Source organism: Coenobita brevimanus, chromosome 30 (genome assembly GCF_032717465.1).
Source record: "Coenobita brevimanus isolate Jiangsu-jjx chromosome 30, ASM3271746v2, whole genome shotgun sequence".
Lineage (NCBI taxonomy): Eukaryota > Metazoa > Arthropoda > Malacostraca > Decapoda > Coenobitidae > Coenobita > Coenobita brevimanus.
This window is the reverse complement of record NC_136983.1, coordinates 43,616,628-43,640,074: the sequence shown is the minus strand read 5'-3', so window position 1 is coordinate 43,640,074 and position 23,447 is coordinate 43,616,628. Positions and strand designations below refer to the sequence as shown.

Below are 23,447 nucleotides of genomic sequence, written 5' to 3'. Positions count from 1 at the left end.
AATCTTGCTTCTCAGGGGTTGTCACCTGAGTTACAGAAAGTGATGCAGGAAGTCATCCAGGTAGTCAGTTTCATTAACCTAGGGCTGTGCCCTCCAGGATCATCAGTCGGATGTGTTTTGATTTTGGTTCAGAATATGTACACGTGTTGTACCACTCTAAGGTTAGGTGGCTGTAAAGAGGAAGGGTGCTCCAACGGGTGTCTGAAATGCGGAACGAGACTGAGATATTTCTAGCAAAAAAGAATCATTCACTGGCCCCAAAGATTCTCTGATTCAAAGTAGGTGATGCAAATGGCTTATCTTGCAGATATCTTTGCTGAGATTAATGCCTTGAACATTTCAATGCAAGGTCACGATCAGACATTAGTTGGGCTGTCAGAGAAGGTAACTGCATTCAAGTGGAAACTGAAGCTGTGGAAGAGTAAAACTGAGACTGGGAAGACTGTGTCGCTCCATCTTTAAGTGAATTTCTGGAAGACAAAAAATTTTCTCTCACCCAGGTCCAAAGCATCATTGTGGAACATATCTCCAGACTAATCAAAGAGTTTTTCTCTACATTCCTGAGAATGTGATGAAATATGCCTGGGTAAGAATTTATCATTCTTTTTCTGTGCCTGCCCTCTTCTCTTCCTATTTCTCCCATCTTTCCTGTCACTACTTGTTCCTTTTCTTTCCGTTACAGGTGGGTTTACATTGAGTGACAAGCAAAATGGTTTCCTGTAAGCCAAGAAACCATTTACAACGCTGGGTGGTAACCATATAACCAAGCCATACGTGCTCCCTACGTGTCAAGTCGGCTGGTGGAGGGTTAGTGCCCCTCCCTGTAAAACAAATAACTCAGGGTCAAATGGCCACCCCATACGGGATTATAGCGTCTGGCAATAGATAGATAGATAGAAGAAATCCCTTCAGCACTGAAGCTGAAGACTTACCTGACGAGATTTCGAACATCAGCTACCTCCAGGAGCAGCTCATCGAGGTTCAGAATGATGAAACACTTCGTTATGATTTCAGGAAACAAAACGAATCACTGAGCTCATTCTGGATCAGAGTTTACAAAGAAAAGAAAATTCTTGGAGGTGAAGCCTTTCCCTTTGCTATAACTCATCTGTGTGAGACAGGATTTTCTGCACTCACAAAGTACCGGTACAGAAACCGTCTACAACCAGAGCATGACCTAAGATGCAGTCTGTCATCTAAATCACCCTGGTTTGAGAAGCTTATTGTAACTTTTCAGTGCCAGGGATCTCACTGATTATAGTACTTTATGTCTCAGACAACATCCAAAATAGTGACTCTGTCCTTACTGGTCAGAGTAAATAGGTGTATCATGAACATGAATGAATTATTTTGATTTTCTGATCTACGATTTATTTTTTTTCTGCCGAAGACAGAAGATTTTTTCCCGCCAAAATGTGTTGATATTTTAGTTCTTAGGAAGTACATATAATAAAAATGAAATTTATTTATGACGACATCAATAAAATATTGAAATATCACCCACTCACTTGATGTAGTGCTGCGTACTTCCTTAGCTTTTATCATTCTTTTTCTGTGCCTGCCCTCCTCTCTCCCTATTTCTCCTATCTTTCCTGTCACTTCTTATTTCTTTTCTTTCCTTTACAGGTGGCTTTACATTGAGTGACAATCAAAATGGTTTCCTGTAAGCCAAGAAACCATTTACAACGCTGGGTGGTAACCACATAACCAAACCATATGTGCTCCCTACGTGTCAACAAGTGGGTTGGTGCCCCTCCCTGTAAAACAACTAACTCAGTGTCAAATGGCCACCTTTTACAGGATTATGGTGTCTGGCAATAGACAGATAGATAGACTTTGGTTTTAGTCACATGATATGACACATATGTTTGTTTCAATTCTGGTGCAGAGTAAGTTTACAAGGGTTTGGGTCGCCATATAGACCATCTTATGGATTTTGGGTCGCCAAGAAAAAAGGTTAAGAACCACTGCTCTAAAGAGCTGAGAGCAAAGATTCTTAAATCTGTGCCCTCGCGTGCCCAATGTGGGTGCAAAAGTAAAAATTTCAGCATGATGAATACTACATTCATGATGAAAAATTTCCCAATACAATATTTTAGGAAATCTGCACGTAATAAACGCCCCTGTACAGAGTATAAATCAAGAATTCTAAGTTGTTCACCATAAGGAAGTTTGGTTAGTCCTTCTATATGGCAAGTCCTAGATCTCTGTACTGATTCCAGAATGAAGATCTCCCACAAAGCCTGTTATTACCGTATTTCTTAGGAATCTGATCTTATGGTTTTGTAAATATTATCCCAGTATAGGGCTGGTTGGTTTCCAAGAAGTGAATGCAGAACTGGTATAATACAGACAGTAGGTGGAGGCAGCATCAGGTATTATCAAATTTACCACTATAATCACTTATTCATGGAGTCTGTATGATCTCTTGTATTACTACTACCAAATTCGTGATAGGAAGCGTTATGAGGAACACACTGAGGTGGTTTAGCCATGTGGAGAGGATGGAGGGTGAAAGACTGACGAAGAGAGTGTATGTGAGTGAGGTGGAGGGGGGAAGAGGGAGGGGGAGGCCGAGGATGAGATGAAGGGATGGGGTGGAGAGGTATATGAGAGAAGGGGGTGTGAGCTGGGAGCAGGGCAGTGAAATGGCGGGGGACAGGGCGACTTGGAGGCGATTTGTTTGTGGCCACCCCAAACGGGATTGAGGCGTCTTGCAATAGATAGACAGATAGATAGAAATTCATGTACTATATTGTTTATGTCATATACTGTATATTTGCTACAGCTGCTGGATAAAGGGATGAATCCCCCAAGCTACGATCAATGAACCATATAGCTCTGCAGGGCAAGGAGAGATCCTTGGAGAGACTGCTACATCCCTCACAAGAAATATGCTACCCTGGTGCTGGTTCAAACTGCCAACCCTACAGTCATAAAGTGTGAGTGCTAGCTGTTAGATAAGTGGCTGTACGATACAAAGTTGATTCAAGGACAATATAAGAAAGCAGCATCCACTGCTATCATACCTGCATAAATAATGACTCTTTCATGGAGTGTGTATGATCTCTTGTCTTCCTTGCACCAAATTAGGACTGATTAAATTCCAAGATGGGAATACAAAGCCATTCACTGACAACAGAAGGCAGCATTCACGACTAACATTTTCATCTATATCTGTCAGGACCTACACGATGTTTATTATCCATTATACCTAATCTGTACACCTCGTCAAAACAGAGCTGAGTAAATACATGGTAATAATTAACTGCAAACCTATGTAAATAACAACTGAAGATGGTAGCTTGCACTACATTCATACTCACCTTTATAATTAATCATTCATGGAGTTCAAATTATTTCTTGTATTACTGACACCAAATTAGGGCAGGTTAAATCCCATTATATGAGTACTGAACTTCATACTGCTGAGGCCAGATTGCTGTCACATACCCAGCATGTACTTCTTAATCACACAATGCCCTTATTGTTCTTTAATTTTATACATGTACGCAGTCACATACACATCAATCACTATTAATTAATATCGTAAATTGTTCCTGTTTCCTCCAGTTCCAAAGATTTAACTCCAGAGATAGTCTCAACACAATATCAACGTTTGTACAGAAAATCATGAGACCTGCAGTTCTGGTGTTGCAGAAAACTCTACCTAAAAGGGTATACTATACTAATTTCGTGTGGCGTAATATTGCCATCTTTCATTAATGCTGAATTAACAGATTATCATCATTACTACCTTCGTACATTCCCCTGTCTCCTACTCCCCTTCCTCTGGTCCTTTCTGAGCTTCTCCATCACCCTCTTCTGTTTCCTTCTTTTCCTCTATCCGGCCACTCTTCTCCTCCATGATCAGCAAACTCTCCCTGCCTATCCCGATCGCTTACCAATGCTTTGTGTTGCTCTCGCCCTCAACTCTAAAAAAAAAAAAAAAAAGTACTCTTTCCAATACATGCTTTTCCATTCTCTTAAAAATAGAGCTTTTTTTAGGACTCGGATTATTTTCCCATTTCCTTTTTTTTTCTTCTTTTTCTAATGCCGTCTGTTGATCTTTGATCAGGACTACCTCTTCACTAATATACCGCAGAAAAAATCAGCGTTCGGCTGACTTCTCTGCACTCTGCAGATCCTCGTTGAACGCGTCGGTTGAATGATGTAGGTATGTAATTCTAACAGGCCTAGCAGCGTTTCAGCTTGTTCCTTATGGATCCTTTCTGTTTGGCAGGTATGGTGATGTATTTTCTTGGTCTGATGATTCTCCTAAATGTTGTGCTGATCTCTGTATATAATCCGAAATAATGAAGAACTGGTGCCACGGGCTTAGAGGAGAGGCCTTCTACCAGAAGTCATCTTTGAGCATCTGTGAGTCGACAGTGTCACTGCTATTATTCAATCCTGGGCCATTGGTGGTGCAGATGTAGTATAGCCATTTTCCTTGTATGTAAGCTGGTTGTGAATGACTGAGTAGCTTGATCACGGTATGTGTGCTTGCAAGATGTTAGTATAGGGTGACTCCATTAGGGCTGGCTTGCCTGCAGGTGTTGCAGCCCAACTTGCATATACTGCATTGAGTTCGTTTTTTTTTTTTTTTTTTAATGCTAGGAAGAAAGAACCAAAGGCCACGAGCCCACAATGCTGTTCCTTCCAAGAGAAACTCTAAATACAAGAGAGAGCCGAATTCAAAATCTGATCACTCCGAGGTGCCTGGACACACAGCGTTTGAAGGACTGGAGATCATAGCTAGCAAGAAATACAGACAGGGAGACAGTTCCAAAGTTGATTTGTTGCATAAATGAAGGACTGGGAGTAACAGTTAACTCTTGCATTAGAGAGTTGGACAGAAAAGGGATGAGAGTTTGCTGCTAGACGGATGCTATGCGCCCATCAAAGAGGTGGAGGGATGCAAGCAGACAGTTCAGAGGAGCAGTTACCACTGAAGTAGCGATAGAAAAGAGATAAAGATGCAACAGTGCGGTGAAGAGACAGAGGTTGAAGGGAGCCAGTAAGAGGAGGAGAGTTAATGAGACAGCCTTTGACTGCACCCTGTTGAGAAGAGCTGTATGTGGGGAGCCTCCCCACACATGAGAGTTGTACTTGGGGGAGGCGGTGGCTGAATCGGTAGAGAGGCGGCCTGCAGTCCTGATGGACCCAGGTTCGAATCCCGGCTGGGGCAGGGAACAGTTTAAGGATTTGAATTTCATAGAAGCAGACTTTCCTGATCTACCAGATGACCCGCCGACATGTCATAAAAGTACCCCCGCTAATACCAATACACCAGTCCTGTATGAGACAGCCCTAGCATGTATTCAATATGGACGGTGGGTGTTAGCGCCGAAGTGGTGACATGTGGAGGTGTAGGAGGACTACTGGGCCTTGGGATAGGCTACTGCCCCCGAGATATAGGCCCTGAAGCCTTTGCCCAGAGTCGGACACATAAAAAAAAAAAAAAAAAAAAAAAAAAAAAAAAACTCTACACAGGGGCGGATAAAACCCGTGTATAAAGTCAACAACTGTGCAGGGATAAAGAAGGTACGGAGTCGGCTTAGCGCACCTAATGTCTTGGAAGCAAGAGATGTAATATGATCTTTCCAAGACAAGTCCCGAGTGAATGAAACCCCAAGCTTGTTCAAGGTTGATGCAGGATTAAACTGAATATTATTAAACATTAGTGGGTAGTCCTGTGGAAGATTTGTGAGATTGATAGGTGTAAGAACTGAGTCTTTGATGCATTAAAAACAACAAGATTATTTTTACCCCAGTCAGAGATACGAGTCAAGTCATACATTAGGTGTGCCATAGCCATATCTCTTGTTTGCTGAAATAACTGCTGAGATGGACGTTGAGGAAACCAAATGGAAAGGAGAAGGCTGGAGTCATCAGCGTACGCGTGGATAGGGTTAGATGTACAGCTTAGAAGGTCATTGATGAATAAGAGGAAGAGAGTTGGTGATAGGACAGAGCCCGGAGGAACACCACTGTTGATAGATCTAGGAGAAGAATGATAGCCATCTACAACAGCAGCTATAGAACGACCAAAAAAGGAAGCTAGAGATGAAGGCACAGATAGAAGGATAGAAACCGTAAGAGGGCAGTTTGGAAACTAAAGATTTATGCCAGATTCGATCGAAAGGTTTGAGATGTCAAGTGCAATGGCAAAGCTTTTGCCGAAGTCCCGAAAGGAGGATGACCAGGAGTCTGAGAGGTCGGTGAGAAGATCACCAGTGGAGTGTCCCTGACGGAACCCATACTGACGATCAGAAAGCAGGTTGTGATAGGAAAGAGGCCTAAAAATTTTTCTGTTAAGAATTAACTTGAAAACTTTTGAGATGCAGGATGGTCACCCTTCTTTGGAACTGGCTGAATGAGAGCAAACTTCCTGGAAGAAGGAAAGGTACAAATTGATAGAAAAAGACGAAAGAGTGTACCTAGGCAGGGTGTAAGCACAGCGGCACAGTGAGTCTTCTGTCTGTAGGTGTAGCTGATCTGTATCGAGCTGTTATGACGATATATGCATTAACAACACACACACACACACACACACACACACACACACACACACACACACACACACACACACACACCAATGCATCCACTGGTATTTGACTATCATCACCGTGAAAGAAGGTGGTGTTAAGCTTGGTTGGTATCATGCTCTTGACATAGGTGATGACACCTCTGTCTGGCATAGGTGTGGCCGATATATAATCTATGGAAGCTGTTGATAGTGAATTGCTGGTAGCCAGACAAGTGTAGCTTGTCGTCCTTTGCGTGAAGACGATGATATCAGTGCTATTTTCCAGTACAAACTGTTGTAGTTTGATGTAGTTGTACTTTATACCGTTGCCTTTCCATGTCAGTATCTTGAGTGGGACGTTACTGGTCATTGTCATCCTCTGTCTGCAGAGCACCAAATGCTGCATAAGTTAGGTCCTTGGGCTTGTCCATTGCTTCTGCCTACTTGGTGAATGCTATGGCATATTCTGAGTCTGGTTGCCGTGTTCGCTTCTTTATGACATTTCACACATCCTTGATTAATGAATCTCTTGGCCGAGGAGGTCTCTTGTTGGCCGGAAACACTACAACTCATCACCTATTGATAAAGGGATTGCATATCCCAGGTGAAGTTACGATGATGGTGCTGAAGAGGAACGGCTTCAAGTGGTGACAGATATAACCATGCGGCTCTACTGCCCAGACAAGCATCCTTCAACTACTTCCCTGTCCCCTGAAAGTAGGATAGTGGACTGCAGGGGGAGGGCAACTTAAGTCAGCAGTCCACTGGGTTCACTTCTCAGATAAGCCTGTGGTGGTCACTACTGCAACGACAACCATTACTGCTACTGCCACTACTACTACTACTAATGCTACTACTACTACTATTACTATTATTACTACTACTGCAATGATGACTCAGGTGTCCTCAGGTTAATAACATACTAAAAGATCTACAGGTAACAGGTGGTGTAGCTAATCAAGACAGATGTTTGAATGCTTTAGGAGGTCCTTACTTCTGTATAAATAGTGTTCTGTTGATATTCCCACTTGTTATGCTTAGATGATTATATTCAACATAGAAGACAGATGAGGTTTGGGAATATAGGTGATAGATGTGGCTTTCAATAGGGGTAGATATTGACCTTATAGAGAGGATGGCATATTTGAGACTGACTAGGAGAGTGTATGTGACAGGTGGCAGGGAGAATGGGGAGTGACAGATCATGAATGAGGTGGAGGGATGGGGTCATAGTGTAGAGGCTCAACATTGTGCCCTTGTCCATCACTGCTTTGCCCCTTCTCCTCTCCTCCCAATATCTCATTAATTCTAATCCTTCCCTTCCTCTCTCCTCACACTTGTATGCGTGTGTGTGTGTGTGTGTGTGTGTGTGTTTTTGTGTGTGTTCTGGCACTATTATGGCCTAAGAAACTCCATCACTCATCAGTCTTTATCACTTCATTCTCTTTCTCGCTCTCTCTCTCTCTCTCTCTCTCTCTCTCTCTCTCTCTCTCTCTCTCTCTCTCACATGTGCTGTATCAAAAAAAAAAAAAAAAAAGTTAACCACATACCAGTAAGCTTTAGTCAACCACGTGTCATTTCTCTTTCAAATATTTGGTGTCGGTGTCAGCGATGCCTCTTGGTACATATGTAGTATTTATCTCAGGCCAACTGGAGATAACCCCAGGAGATGAATCTGCCTGGTTATACAAACTTCCCATAGTCCCCTCCCTGACCCCTGAAAGGAGGATGGTGAGCAGAAGAACAACTTTGGTTGACATGGCCATAGCACTCCTGTATGACTAGTTGATATTCTACCATTAATCAGTTGTTACAGCTTAGCATTAAAGAGCACAATAAGAAATAGCTACATCACTGGAGAGAAAGAGTTAAAGGTATGATGAGGGTTTAATACTTCTGGCTTTTGGTTCCTCCTTAAAAAAAAAAAAAAAAAAAAAAAAAGGTTGATGGTGCTCAGTGGCTAGGGAATGGTTATCCTTTAATGGCACGTCTGAATAATCTAGCCCCAAGCTTTTACACTCCTGATGGGGCACAGGATGATTTAACTGTATATTTGTGGATGAATGAAGTTATTTATCCACAATATTGTTCATCCCTGAATACTGCAACTTAAAATTCCACTTTGCCTTTGCAGGTACAGTATTTGTTTTATGATGACGTTATTATTTGTAGGTACAGTACTTTTTCATTTCAGATTATGCCATGGGGGAGGTGTGTGTGCAGTGTCTTTGAAGACTGTGGTTGCATTCACATGTATGACAGCAACACAGGACAGCCACTAACAGCTATATAAATGCAAACCGTAACCACATGTGGCGGTCCTGCAGGAGTGATTGTTTACCTGTGGTTGATGGGTCTTCAGCCAGACAGACTGAGGTTGATCAACGACAACAGCAACAGGTACATAAAAGTAACAATATGGTAATGATTTTTCCCTACCAGAATATCTGCATTTTGTACTGGGTGTGTGCTTAATGCCAGTGTACAATATTTTATTGCCAGTTCCAGGTGAAGACATACATAGCATAAGTACCCTGTTCCATATTGTGTAGCTTTCTCTTTGCATCACCCTCGTTAGCTAAACATTTTGTTTATAGTCTTGTGGATTCTGTTTACTGTGTGAATGTTTTGGGTAGTTTTGCACGAGGCAGACTGAGAAAAACTGGACAAAGTCATAGTTTGTGACCTCGTAGATAAGAAACTGATTAGAGAGACAGCTAGATATCAAGCAGTGTGGAGAGCTGCCATTGGGTGCATTGCAAGGTACACGGTTTCTTGCAGCTTTTTGGTTAACTCCCTTCTCAGGATGTTGTACCATGTTTTCCTTGGTTTGCCAGCAGATGCTCACCTTTCCATTTCATGGAAGCCTGTACTAAGCTTCATCCAGTTATGCTTACAAACCCTCTCAAACCACCTCAGCCTACCCATGCACATCATTTTTTAACACTCAGTGCCCTGCTCAATTGTTCTCCTAGATCTGTATGTTATTCTTTCCTTCAGTGTGGTACAACACATCCACCACACCATTCTCACCATATACAGTACCCTAAGGTTATACAGTCAGTAAATCATGTTGAAACTGTTATTCAGTTTTGGAGAAGTACTTTGTATGACCCTTTCTTTTCCTTTTATACAGTACTTGATACTTGGAGCCCACCTCTCTTTGTCTGGTTCCACATTGTACTGAAATATTTTATAGTGGAAAGTATTAAGAATATATGGAGTAGATGGGAAGTTGTTGATTGCTGTGAAGAGTATGTATGAGAGTGCTAAGGCTGCAGTGTATGTGGATAGTGAACTGAATGAACTTTTCTGTTTGATGGTTGGGTTGAAACAGGGATGTGTCATGTCTCCATGGTTGTTCAGTCTGTACGTGGATGGGGTTATAAAAGAGATACAAGGTAGGGCAGTGGATGTTGGAGTCGCCCTAATCAGAGGGCAGTGTACTGTTGTTTGCAGATGATACTGTATTGTTAAGTGAAAACAAAGGGGAGCTGCAAGGCTTGGTGGATGAGTTTGGGAGAGTGTGTAAGAAATGGAATCTAAAGGTGAATGTAGGGAAGAGTAAAGTTATGGTCTTCAAGAGAAGTGAAGTCAGTGAATGTGCAGTGAGGTTGGATGAGGAGGAAATGGAAAATGTGAGTACATTTAAGTACCGGTACTTGGGTAGTGTGATGAGTAAGGATGGAGGTTTGGAGGGTGAAGTGCTTGAAAGGGTACAGCAGGGAAGAAAGGTTGCTGGTTCCTTGAAAGCAGTGATAAGAAACAGGGAGGTGAGCATGGAAGTGAAAAAATTACTACATAACAGTATTGTGATACCAACTCTAACATATGGAAGTGAAGCTTGGACCTTGTTGGAGGGACAGAAGTCAAGAGTGAGAGCAGTGGAAATGAGTTATTGGAGAGGAGCATGTGGAGTCACATGGAGAGACAGACTGACAAATGAGGATGTGAAGGAGCATTGTGGAGTGGATGTGGATGTGATAGGAAGTGTTAGGAGAAACACACTGAGGTGGTTTGGCCATGTGGAGAGGATGGAGAGTGAGAGACTGATGAGGAGAGCATATGTGAGTGAGGTGGAGGGGGAGAGAGGGAGGGGGAGGCCAAGGATGAGATGGAGGGATGGAGTGGAGAGGTATATAAGAGAGGGGGCATGTGAGCTGGGAGCAGGGCAGTGAAATGGCGGGGGACAGGACGACGAGGAGGTGATCTGTTTGTGGCCACCCCGTATGGGATTGAGGCATCTGGCAAGAGACAGACAGATAGATTTCTTAGCAGTCACAAATGTTTTTACTGGTTAAGTTAGCTCCACCAATTCATTAGCTTGCAGAATGTTACCTGTATGGATATTTTGATAAGTACCCCAGTTGAGAGACATTAATTGAAAAGGGATGAGGCTTTCCTTAGATGTTCCTTTGGTTGAAGTTAAAAGTGCCAGTAAGATATCATTGTTGTTGTTGCTGCTTAATCCCTGTCTGTCTGGCCAAGTGGACATATGAGCCACTGGTAGGCAACTGCTTGTATGGGGTTGTCCACCTGGCACATTACAATACTGTACATACACTGTGTAGGGATCTGGCATCCCCATGTGCCTTGTGGTCAATAGGACTTCACCCAGGTCAGACCAAGGTTTCTCCCACACAGGAAAGTATTAGTTTGGCTCCTGGTTGGACACTGCAGTTGCTCCACCCAAGGCACACAGTGCCACCAAGTGTAGGCTTTTCATCAACACCAATCAGATGTGGTATGGAGTATGAGTGGAGAGTTTTGATTTTATATCATCATCATCATCATCAGCCGTTTGAGTATCCACTGTAGGACTGGCCTATCCCGACCGAAGTGGGGACGATACATCCAATGTATCTCTACCAAGTGGCTTAGGCTGTCTGGTAGAGATTGTATGTAGGGTGAGAAGTGCTTGTAAGTGTAATTGTAGTGTTGGAGTGGCTTTGGATGTGTGTGTCGTCTGTGAACCAAATGTAATCGGCCCATGCAAGCTGACTGGGTGCAAGCATACTTTATAGTAAGCAACACTGGTTCAACCACAGCACCCCTTGTGTCCGCCAATGCAGTACGTGGCCGGGTGAACACTCCCAAAGTTTATTACCCTGGCGGGGCGCGAACCCTGGTTCACCCATGTACGAAACGCACACTCTACCACTGTACCACAGAGGCTTCTGATTTTATATACAGGCCTATGCTTGTTAGTTTGACATTCTAAGGACTTCATTCACACCAGCAGTTGTGTGTTGTATGCAGGTTCAGTTCCACAAGAGTTGGCTTGGGGATTTACAGTTATGGTGTTCCATCAGGAGAGCAGGCTAATCACCTGCTTATAAATGTTTTGTATTAGAGTTGGGTGGTAGGTGGGGGCACTCACCATCCACTCACTCGATGTAGTGCAACTCTTGGGTGACTGCCCTTTCCTCACTTCCTTCCTCCTTCTTTTCTTCCTTCCTCCTCTGCCTTTCTTTCTGTCATTCATTCCTTTTCCTTCTCTCTATGGGTGACTCTACACTAATAAAGCCAAACGTTTTTTCTGTACACCAAGAACCATTAATTACTCTGGGTGGTAACCATATAACCATACTATGACGCCTGGTGGTTAGTGGATAATTAAGGCGCTCCAGTTGGATTGAGTCTGGGCAGGTTTATATCCAAGGGGTGGTTGGGGTTTATTGCTCACATAATGCCACTCAGGGATGAGTGAGGCTGGTCACTCATCTTAAATATCAGGACCAACTTTGCTTAGCCCTGGGCTTCGTCGTCCCTCATGGGGCAACACAGGGTTACTGGGAGATGATGTATATATGTATTTATGTATGTATTTAAGCTGACCGACCTTTGGCCCATACACCTTGAAGGGGTAATATGGAATTGGGTCTTCATTAGATAGATCTTTAAATGTGTACTGAACTGCACTTATATGTATCCACTCTCAACTGTTTGTATTTCTTAATTCATCATTCCCGCTGCTTGTATTTTCCAGTTCTTTAAATGGCTCTCATGATGAAGGAATCATGAATAGTGCTTTTTCTTTTGTTATGGTTTCTTTGGAAGAGGGAGGTTTTGCTGGTTCCCAGTTTTGTGTTCTTTCTGTTTTTGAGTTTAAAAAGAGAAGACAGTTTTCCAAAAATCCATTTACTATACAGTACATATTTCATCCATTTGCTAGTTGTATTTATAGTATCTTTGCCCAGGTTTCATTTTTCTAAATGAGTTATCCCCTTCTGTCTGGTGTTGGCATATATTATTTTCCTGCCACTCTCAGCAGATTTATTTCAGCATAGAAAGGAAAAGTCCTGAAACAGTCAACATTGATTTATTCCTTGTGTTGGTGTCCTAACTTCTTGCACCAGTCAGATTATTCATTTTAAATAAAAGGGAAAGTCTCTCTGAGGGAAGTGGTTAGAAACAGTCACCATTATCTCCATTAGTCCTAGGGATCCTCTCTAATTTATTTTTGCTTCTGCCATATGATTTGTTTAGAAAGGTTTAGATACAGCCATCAAACCTTCACTTTTTCATGGCTCTGTGAAGCTGAATACAATTAACTGGTTGGAAATGAAGTTGACAATGAAGATGATGTAATGAAAGGGTTAACCCCTACACTACAATGATGTCTGTTTGGTTTTATTCTTGCCACTGTGAATCAAGTTTTACCATATGTATTCTAGGAAGAACCTCTTGTGCTGAACTAAGTGATATCTTAATAACACCTTCACAGTTATGATGTCTTATGTACAGTACTTATTTTCGTCACCACCAATCACTTTTACTCTGCTTTGAAGAGGCCAGTTGTACTAAATGCATTTTCATTTAATTCTTGATTATAGTTCCTCCATAAATAAAATATGAAGGTAGTAAGAATAATATAGAAGAAATGTCACTGTTGAAGGGTTTGCATTTTATTCTTTTTGCCACCCAGTGATTTTTATGCTTCCTAGGGCAACTCTCTTATTCAAGAGGCTAAGGGTGCAGTCACATTTGCCCAAAACATGTGATCAATGAGGTGAAACAAAGTACCAGGTTAGAGCTGCTGCAATATCCAAGTCTGAACATTGTATGGACCCCTGAGACTCGTTTCCTCTTGTCAGTCACATGTTTGGAGAAAGTGTTGCCTCACCTTAATGTATTGTATCATCGCTTATTTTCGTTACCATTCTGATATCTACTGCTGTAACCATTTCATCTTTATTTTCCCTCTCACCAGACAGTCTTATTCAGTGTGGAAGGAACTTTTTGAACTGGGAAAGCTAGCCACAGCACTATAGTCTTCACTAACCTCATCACCACTTTCATGTTCTCATAATTTGAATAAAATTGATATCTCCAAGAATTTGATAAAAATTATGCCCCTTTCACAACCAAGAGACTCTTTTCAGCTGAACAAACTGTATTAGAGGTCGCAAAAATAAACTATGGAGACATTACTGTGTTGTGGGAATTAATACCTGCATTTTCATTAACTTTGTATTTTTATTCTTGCTAGTAAGATTATTGTAAGTGGTTTAAAGGCTATATATATCATGGTGAACGGGTTAGGAATGATCTTCCATGAACCCCTTTTCTATATTTGGTTTTCCTCCAGACTTAATAAAAATTGCTTTTAAAAAACAGTGGAGGAGGCACTGGAAGGTTGTTTTTAATTCCGTCGCTGCAATAGGTTTTGCTAATTTTTTGAGAACTGACAGATTAATTCCCTTTTTTCTTTTGTCATCTCCTGATTTTAAAAAAATATAATGTACAGTATACACTTTCCATACTGTAATTTTGTGTGCTTGCAAGCATGGTGGAGTCCTCATAAACAACATGAGACAATTTGTCGTACTGTTTACAAAGGCTTCAGCATCCCTGCCTGCCTTAGTCACCTAATGGTGTCTGTCCATGCTGCTTCATCTCTGGCAGCCTCCCTGTTCATTCCTTTATCCCTGAGGTCACATTCTGTGACCTCATCCCAGGTCTTTTGTAATCTGTCTCTCACAACCTTACCCTCAATGATCACACCTCTCGCTTGCCACACCAAACTGTCAACCTTCATCCCCTTAGCATTCCCAAACTGTCTCTGTCTACTCTTCCTCATCACAACTTCAATGCACTCCAGTCCCATCCTTCCTCCTCAACTCTTCAATCACAATCCTGGCCCCCCCAGACCTTGTATTTAAGGATGCACTACACATTCATGTAATCGTTGGCATTTCTACACATTTGAGCCTACGAATATCCTCACCCTTTACTCTCTAGGTCTCATTACTATACAGGATTACACTCCTGACACATGCTGCATTGATGTACTGTGTAGTTTTAAAGTTTTTGACTATCACTTCCCCACTTTGGAAACAAATGTTTTGCAGGGAAGAAAATTATATCATTATGCAAGAAAGGAGCACTCATTGAGTGCAGTCCTCATGCTCACCACTTGGTCTGATGATGGAACACTTGAATTTGCCTTGTGACATCGACCTTCAACTGCAGTAATTGTTCTCAAAGTCAGATTTCTTCATTCATGCCTGATCATTTACCCTTGCAACAACTTTTGTCCAAATTGGATCAGAACTGTGATGACCTTGACCCTTGATTGAATATCTTGAAATTTGACTCCTTTTATCCTTGCCTTATCTTGAACTCTTCCACACAGATTTTATCTTGCTGTGTGACCTTTTTCTGTGACTTTGACCTTTGACTGAAACTGAATCCCTTTATCCTTGCCTTACCCTGAATTCTTCCTCAAAGCTTAATCTAAATTGGGAAGAAACTGTTTAAGTTGACCTTGCCATGTGACCCTGACCTATGACCTATTGTTCTTAAAAACAGTTGGTCAGCTCCATGGCCAGCCATTGTCCCTTCCATCCAAGTTTGGCTAAAATCAGATAAAAACTACTGTTTTGTTCACATCACACTGACACATGTCAAGTAAATGATACCCTGTCATGAGTACGAGTGCATAAATGAGAAACAAGACCTCATAAAATTGTCAGAATACATCCCCACCTAATCTAACATGACCTGACCTGACCTGATGACCTAACCAAGCCTAACCAAGCCTAAACCTAAAGTAACCTAAAATGTAACTACCTTAGCCTATCTTAACTGACCTCTCCTAACTTGACTAAACTTGTCCTGACCCTAATGACCTGTCCAGGCCTAACTTAAGTAAGTAACCTTATCTTGTGAAAAGAGAATTAAGTGAAATTAACAAATGTCATTTACCAAATACAATATCATATTGTGTACAATACAATATCATTCTATGGTGTATCTCTTGTAACCTCATTGTTAATCAGATATACAGGGGATTGTAACTTATTAGGTATATTGTTGTATTGTTCTTATTAACTATTATCTTGTGCATTTTATTTTATTGCCATTTATATTAAGTGTATTTTTATTTATATGCTGGTACAGTACCATATAGATTATTGTAATTGGCTATAGATAAAGAGATAGGTAAATGTGTATAGGATTATGCTTGTCTTTTTTATTATTATTATTATCTTTATTATTACTACGGTAGAGTATATGTTTTGTCACTGTCTTAACGCCATGTTGTCTCCTCAGACATTGCCATTGACCTGATCATGCAACACATCCAAAACATCCTATGGCCAGGCCAAGCGGCAGACAATGACTCACTGTCACATCAAGCGCACCAGACACAGCGCAGGCAACTTCTTCAAGCAGCCACATTAATGCCCACAGTAATAAGATATCCTTTTATTTTGAAGTATTTGAATTTTGAACCTAACTGTTTTTCAGGAAGGCTTCTTAATTTAATCTCAGAAAACTTCATCAGGTTACCACATATATCACCTCAGTCATAAAATATCCATTGTTTTGATGTTATTTGAAATTATTCTTGTCTTGTCCTTCTGCCTACGGGTGACTTTACACTCCCTCGTCTTTCTTTCCTTCATTCTTTCCTCTTCCTTCTGCCTGTGGGTGACTCTACACTGAGTGACAAGCCAAATGGTTTCATGTACACCAGGAAACCATATGCTGGGTGGTAACCATATAACCAAATTTTGGCGCCTGGTGGTTTAGTGGGTAATTACGGTGCTCCAATTGGATTGAGCCAATGAAGGTTTATATCGAAGGGGTGGTTGGGGTTTATTGCTCATGTAATGCCACTCAGGGATGAGTGAGGCTGGTAACTCTCTTCTTAATGTCAGGACCACCTTGCCTAGCCCAGGCTCCTGTGCTCCTCATGGGGAAACGTAGGATTGGATGATGATGATGAAATTAAATCATCAGTTTGTCTTTCCTAATCCCCTTCTTTACTTAAAACATAGCAGCTTCTCAGGACCACATTAAAATAGCCTCCGAAAGTCTTTGTTCTGAAAATATGTAAAGCTAATGATCATTTCCAGTCCCATCAGGCTATACTAATGTAATCATTGCAGTAAAAGAATACACAGTGCAATATTTCATTTTGAAATGAATTGAAGTTTATCATGAGTTTCAGTTTTTCAGGAGGTCCCACTAGTGTAAACAAGAAAAAACTTCCATGCTTTGAAACTACTGAAGCCTAGAAAAAAGCTTCAGTTTCACTGGGAGGTCCCACTGGAAGTACTTGACACTAACCATCAGTCTTTCCTGAAGGGTGACCATATCTGTCTATCTATCTATCTATTGCCAGATGCCTTAATCCCATAAGGGGTGGCCACAGACAAATCGCCTCCACGTTGTCCTGTCCCCCGCCATTGCACTGCCCTGCTCCCAGCTCACACCCCCCTCTCTCATCTACCTCTCCACTCCATCCCTTCACCTCATCCTTGGCCTCCCCCTCCCTCTTCCCCACCACTTCCACCTCACTGACATACATTCTCCTCGTCATTCTCTCACTCTCCATCCTCTCTACGTGGCCAAACCACCTCAATGTGTTTCTCCTAATGCTTCCTATCACATCCACATTCACACCACAGCGCTCCTTCATATCCTTATTCGTCAATCTGTCTCTCCATGTGACTCCACATGCTCCTCTTAAATAACTCATTTCCACTGCTCTCACTCTTGACTTCTGTCCCTCCAACAAGGTCTAAGCTTCACTTCCATATGTTAGAGTTGGTATCACAATACTGTCATGTAGTAACTTTGTCACTTCCATGCTTACTTCCCTGTTTCTTATCACTGCTTTCAAGGAACCAGCAACCTTTCTTCCTTGTTGTACCCTTTCAAGCACTTCATTCCCCAAACTCCCATCCTTACTCATCACACGACTAAGATAATTGCACCCACATTTTCTGTTTCCTCCTCATCCAGCTTTACTGTACATTCATTGACTTCGGTTCTTTCGAAGACCATAACTTTACTCTTCCCAACATTCACCTTTAGATTCTGTTTCTTACACACTTTCCCAGACTCATCCATCAAGCTTTGCAGCTCCCCTTCGTCTTCACTTAACAACACAGTACAGTATCATCTGCAAACAACAGTACAGGGAGTTTCCAAACATTACCCTCTCTCATTAGGACCACTTCAGCATACACTGCCCTACCTTGTATCTTTTATAACCTCATCCATAAACAGATTGAACAACTATGGAGACATGACTCATCCCTGTGTCAATCCAACCTTCAAGTAGAAAAATTCATTCAGTTCACTATCCACACGCACTGCAGCCTTAGCACCCTTATACACACTCTTTACAGCATTCAACAACTTCCCATCTACTCCATATATTCTTAATACTTTCAACAATCCTTGTCTATCCACCCTGTCATATGCTTTCTCCAAATCCATGAAGGCGTCATACAACTTCTTTCCCTTCTCTAGAAACTTTTCCACTAAAGATCTATGAATGAATATCTGATCTACACAACCTCTTCCCTTCCTAAAACCTCGCTGTTCTTCTCCAACTAATTCCTGTTATTTTCCTAACTCTGTCAATAAGTATCCTGTCATATACTTTTCCTATTACAATAAGAATTCAAATACTCCTATGATTACCACACACTTCTTTTTCCCCTTTTCCTTTGTACAAGGGAATAATTATACCTGACTTCCAATCCTCTAGGACTCTACCTTCCTCCCAGGCCAATCTGCGCATCTTCTACATCCATTCTACTACTGTCTCTCCTCCATGCTTCAGCATTTCTCTGCACACTCCACCAGTTCCTGGGGCTTTCCCTGTTTTGACTTTCTTCATTGCTTCCACACCTTCCATCCTACTGATTTCCTCCTCTCTTCTCACATCCATCCTTCTCCCACCCATTCCCCAGCCACTTATATTCGCATTACTTTCATTCTCTATGTTCAGCAGTTCCTTAAAGTGTTCTCTCTATCTGCTCACTTTTCTTCCCTCCTCCACTAATAATCTATCATTTTTAACTTTCACTCCCCGACTAACATGATTGCCACCTTGTCTAACTCTCTTTACCTCTGTCCAGAACATTTTCTTACATTCCTTCCATTTTACACCCAAATTCCTTCCAAATTCCTCATCCACTCTCTTCTTACTCTCTTTTACTAAACTTTTCACCTCTCTCTTCCTCTCTACACATAACTCTTTCCTCCATCTTTCAACTTCTTCCATGCCCCCGTTTCTCATCCACTCATTATATGCTTCCTTCTTTTGTGCCACAGCCTGTCTCACCTCCATCCCTCCATATCCCTGTCTTTATTAGATTTTGTTTTGCTGCTGCCAGGTGATTCGATTAAGGTAAGAGTAGACATCTTGTAGTGTTGGGATCAGTGGAGTTTATTTCTGACCCTTTCAGTACAAAATTTTCTCCTAAGATTGAAAGAAATTAGTTGAAGGCAGCAAGAATGAAATCTACAAGGCGATACAGTGCTGAAGGGATCAGATCAATCTTCAACATTAACAGGTCCTTTGTACTTCTTGAAAACTGTTGGACACACTCAGATCACCACCTATGTAAGTTTGGGAACCTAGAAAAATTTTGCTTTATTAATTTAATGCATGTAACTTCTATCTATCTATCATTTGCCAGACGCCTCAATCCCATAAGGGGTGGCCACAACAAATTGCCTCCATGTCACTGTGTCCAATGCCATTTCACTGCTTTCCCCCTAGCTCACACACTCCTCTCTCATATACATCTCCACTTCATCTCTCCCTCTCCCCACCTCCACCTCACTCGCATACTTTCCTCATTGTTCTCTCGCTCTCCATCCTCTCCACATGGCCAAACCACTTCAGTGTATTTCTCCTAACACTTTTTATCACATCCACATTCACACCACAATGCTCCTTCACTTTCTCATTGATCAGTCTATCTCTCCATGTAACTCCTTATGCTCCTCTCAGATAACTCAGTTCCACTGCTCTCATTCTTAACTTGTGTCCATCCAGCAAGGTCCAAGCTCCACTTCCATACTGGTATGTTAGGGTTGATATCACAGTACAGTGCTCTCATGCAGTGACTTTTTTACTTCCATGCTCACTTCCCTGATCCTTATCACTGCTTTCAAAGAACCAGCAACCTTTCTTCCCTGTTGTACCCTGTCAAGCACTTCACCCTCCAAACTTCCATTCCTACTCATCACACTACCCAAGTACAGTACTTAGATGCACTCACATTTTCCATTATGTAACTTGTGGGAAAAAATTACGTGGGACTTGAGGTTACAGTACATTACATGTACTTGTATTTTGTTGTACTGAGAGTTCGAGGAGAATGGTGGCCAATGGGTTAAGGCATGCCATTTGGATGTAAACATAAGAGATTAAATCCAAAGATGGTAATTGACTCTTTATCTCTCATTAATGCTTGGGATAGGCCCCCACTGGTTGCTGATTTCCAAACTGACCCTCCTACTGTTTTCTCTTTCCAGTACTGTATTATCAGTTTTCTTCCTGCTTTTCACATCATGCATTTGATTCAATTATTCCCCTTGCTCCTTTCTACGTTAGTACCATATCATGGCTTGTTGCTAGTTCAGTATTCCTTCCTCCCCTCTCTTAAAATGCTGCCCAGGGGAAAGCAAGTGGTCACTTACCTTAAACCTGTAGCCTGAGTACTCTAACCCTAGGCCCAGCCCTCCTGATGGGGCAATAAGGGATTGGGTGATGGATAGAGAAAGTGAGAAAAACATTTAGAAACAGTTCTATCTTGATAACCTATATGGAGAAAGAGTTCAGAGATAATGATTGATTCAACAATATCTCTTGGGTGGCAGTTAAGTAAAGCTTCCAGTAAGAAACATTTAGAAGCATCTCAGCTTATTATTTCAATACAGAAAAATTTTTAATGTTAGAATAACAGTGATCATTTTATTTAAAAAGAAAAATATCAGTAACTCACCAGGTTTTAATGTATGGTGGTGGTTCATCATTAATATTTATTAGTATAGTAGCAGGAATCATCATCATCACCATGTGCTCTACTCCCTTGTAAGAACCTTCCAACAGGGGATGGCCTTGTCAGAATTACTTCTAGGCTACTTTGTGTTCACATACCTTTCTCACTCTCAAACACTCGTCCTCTTCCTTCTCTCTCACCTGAGTACTGCGTCACTTTTTCTATATCACTTAATATATGGTGTGCCTCTTTCAGCTTTACCGTCTGTTTCATTGTCAGGTATGTTTAGCGTTCCATCTAAGTGCATTCTTTGAATATGTTCATACAACCCATTGTAGCTCCTTTTATCCATTCAGTAGTTCCATGTGCCTTCCCTAGAACCTTTTCTACCAACCCAAAACACTCATGAGTTTCTCAGTTACTTCACATCATTTATGATGCTTACACCTGCAGCTGTTCATTAAAATGTCATTGCTATAGCATGTACAATAGAAAGCGCTAGCAAGTGCAAATCCGCGGCAACAAAAACCACACAAGTGAAGGCCTGTGTTCATGTCTTGCTATGGCCTATAATAAGCTTATTAAGATGCTGCACAAACTTTGTAAAGTGGCCAGTTTATTCAATAGTCAACAGTCCTCCTCTCACGATCCTTTCAAACTATTTGACTGTAATGAAGTCCAGTGTTTTCTCATTAACATGCCATTGTTCATTACAGTATTAAATGGTTAGGAAGTGCAGTGAAATATGAGAATTAACACAGAGCACTATCTATCTATCTATAGCCAACCCCCTAATCCTGCAAAGGGCAGCCGCAGACAAAACGCCTCCAAGTCACTCTGTCACCCACCATTTGACTACCCTTCCCCCAGCTCACTCCCTCCTCCCTTATATACCTCTCAACTCCATCCCTCCACCTCATCCTCGGTCTTCCTCTCCCCCCACCTCACCCACATACACCCTCTCAGTCAGTCTTTCATTCTCCATTCTCTTCACATGTCCAGACCACCTCAGTGTATTTCTCCTAATCTTCTCAACCACATCCACCCCACAACATTCCTTCTCTTCTTCATTCATCAACCTGTCCCTCCATGTCACTCCACATGCTCCTCTCAAGTAACTCATTTCCAGTGCTCTCACTCTTGACTTGTTCCCCTCTAGCAAGGTCCATGCCTTGCATCCATACACCAAGGTAGGGATCACAATACTATCATGGAGTGACTTCTTAACTTCCATACTCACCTCCCTATTTCTCATCACTGCTTTCAGTGAACCAACAACCTTCCTTCCCTACTGTACCCTTTCAAGCACTTTATCCCCAAAAGTTCCATCTCCACTCATAACACTACCCAAGTACTTGAATGCACTCACATTTTCCATATCCTCACCATCCAACCTCACTGTGCATTCTGTGACTTCATTCCTCTCAAACACCATAACTTTACTATTATTTACATCAACTTTCAGATTCCTCTTCCTACACACTGTCCCAGATTCATTCACCAAACCTTGCAACTCCCATTCATCTTCACTCAACAATACTGTATCATCAGCAAACAGCAACACTGGAATCTTCCACATCTCGCCCTCATTCATTAGAGCCACCACCACATCCACTGCCCTACCTTGCACTTTCTTTACAACCCCATCCATGTATATATTAAACAGCCATGGAGACATCACACAACCCTGTTTCAGTCCCACATTGAGATAAAAAAAACTCATTCAGCTCACCATCCACTCGCACCGTAGCCCTGGCTTCTTTGTATTTACTCCTCACAGCACTCAACAATTTCCCCTCCACTCCTTATATCTTTTATACCTTCCACATTCCTTGCCTGTCTATTCTGTCATAAGCTTTCTTCAAGTCCATGAAGGCAGCATACACTTTCTTTCCTTCTCTAGATTCTTCTCCACTAAACATCTTGGAACAAATATCTGATCTACACACCCTTTTCCCTTCCTAAATCTCCCTTGTTCTTCTCCAACTAGCTCCTCTGTTTTATGCCTAACTCTGTCAATGAGTATTCTACCATATATTTTTCCAGTCACACTAAGAAGGCAAATACCCCTGTGATCACATTAGCATTTATTTCAGTGTTTCTTAAACCATCTTTTAAATTGCTTATGTACGTGTATCATTTAATACAATATATTGATGCATTTGAATGCTAACTTGAAGCCGTAAATGATATTATAACCCCCAAGCCTTAGAGGCTTTCCCACCATGGATTAGTTTATCGGGTGTTAGGAGAATAGTAGTACTGTAATTTTAATTGCAATTCCAGGATTGTGTCAGCATAAACTCAGCAGATTGCAAGCTCAAATTACCTATCTCAAGTTATCCATCATCCTCTTTTTGGAGGATAAAGAGGGAATTGAAGGAATTTATTTAACTGGGCAGTGGAACCATCCAGTTAGTGTAAAGTGCCGTTACATGAAGTTGTTCCTCTCCAGCACTGTTAGCAGAGTAGTAGTAGTAGAGCAACCCTGATCTTTCTGGCCAAGCAGGCCCATCAATCGCAGCAAGTAGCTGCCCCTGCCGGGCCAACCTGTGCATAAAACCCATGTACCCTGGTGGTAGACAGCCCCTAACCACTTTGGGTTCCTGGATGGATGTCACATTTGCTTGTTTCCACCCAACTAACAGGGACAC

The 23,447-nt window shown here is 41.7% G+C and overlaps 1 protein-coding gene across 1 annotated transcript in view; it reads right to left on the bottom strand.

Moving 5' to 3' along the window:
- LOC145395180 (WD and tetratricopeptide repeats protein 1-like) overlaps nt 1–3,615 on the bottom strand; it is a 66,522-nt gene extending 62,907 nt beyond the window's left edge. The window contains exon 1 of the mRNA XM_080268870.1: nt 3,327–3,615. Within this exon, the coding sequence (XP_080124996.1) occupies nt 3,327–3,342 (16 nt within the window). The 5' untranslated portion in view covers nt 3,343–3,615. The remainder of the gene's footprint in view (nt 1–3,326) is intronic.
- Between the last annotated feature and the right edge of the window lie 19,832 nt (nt 3,616–23,447).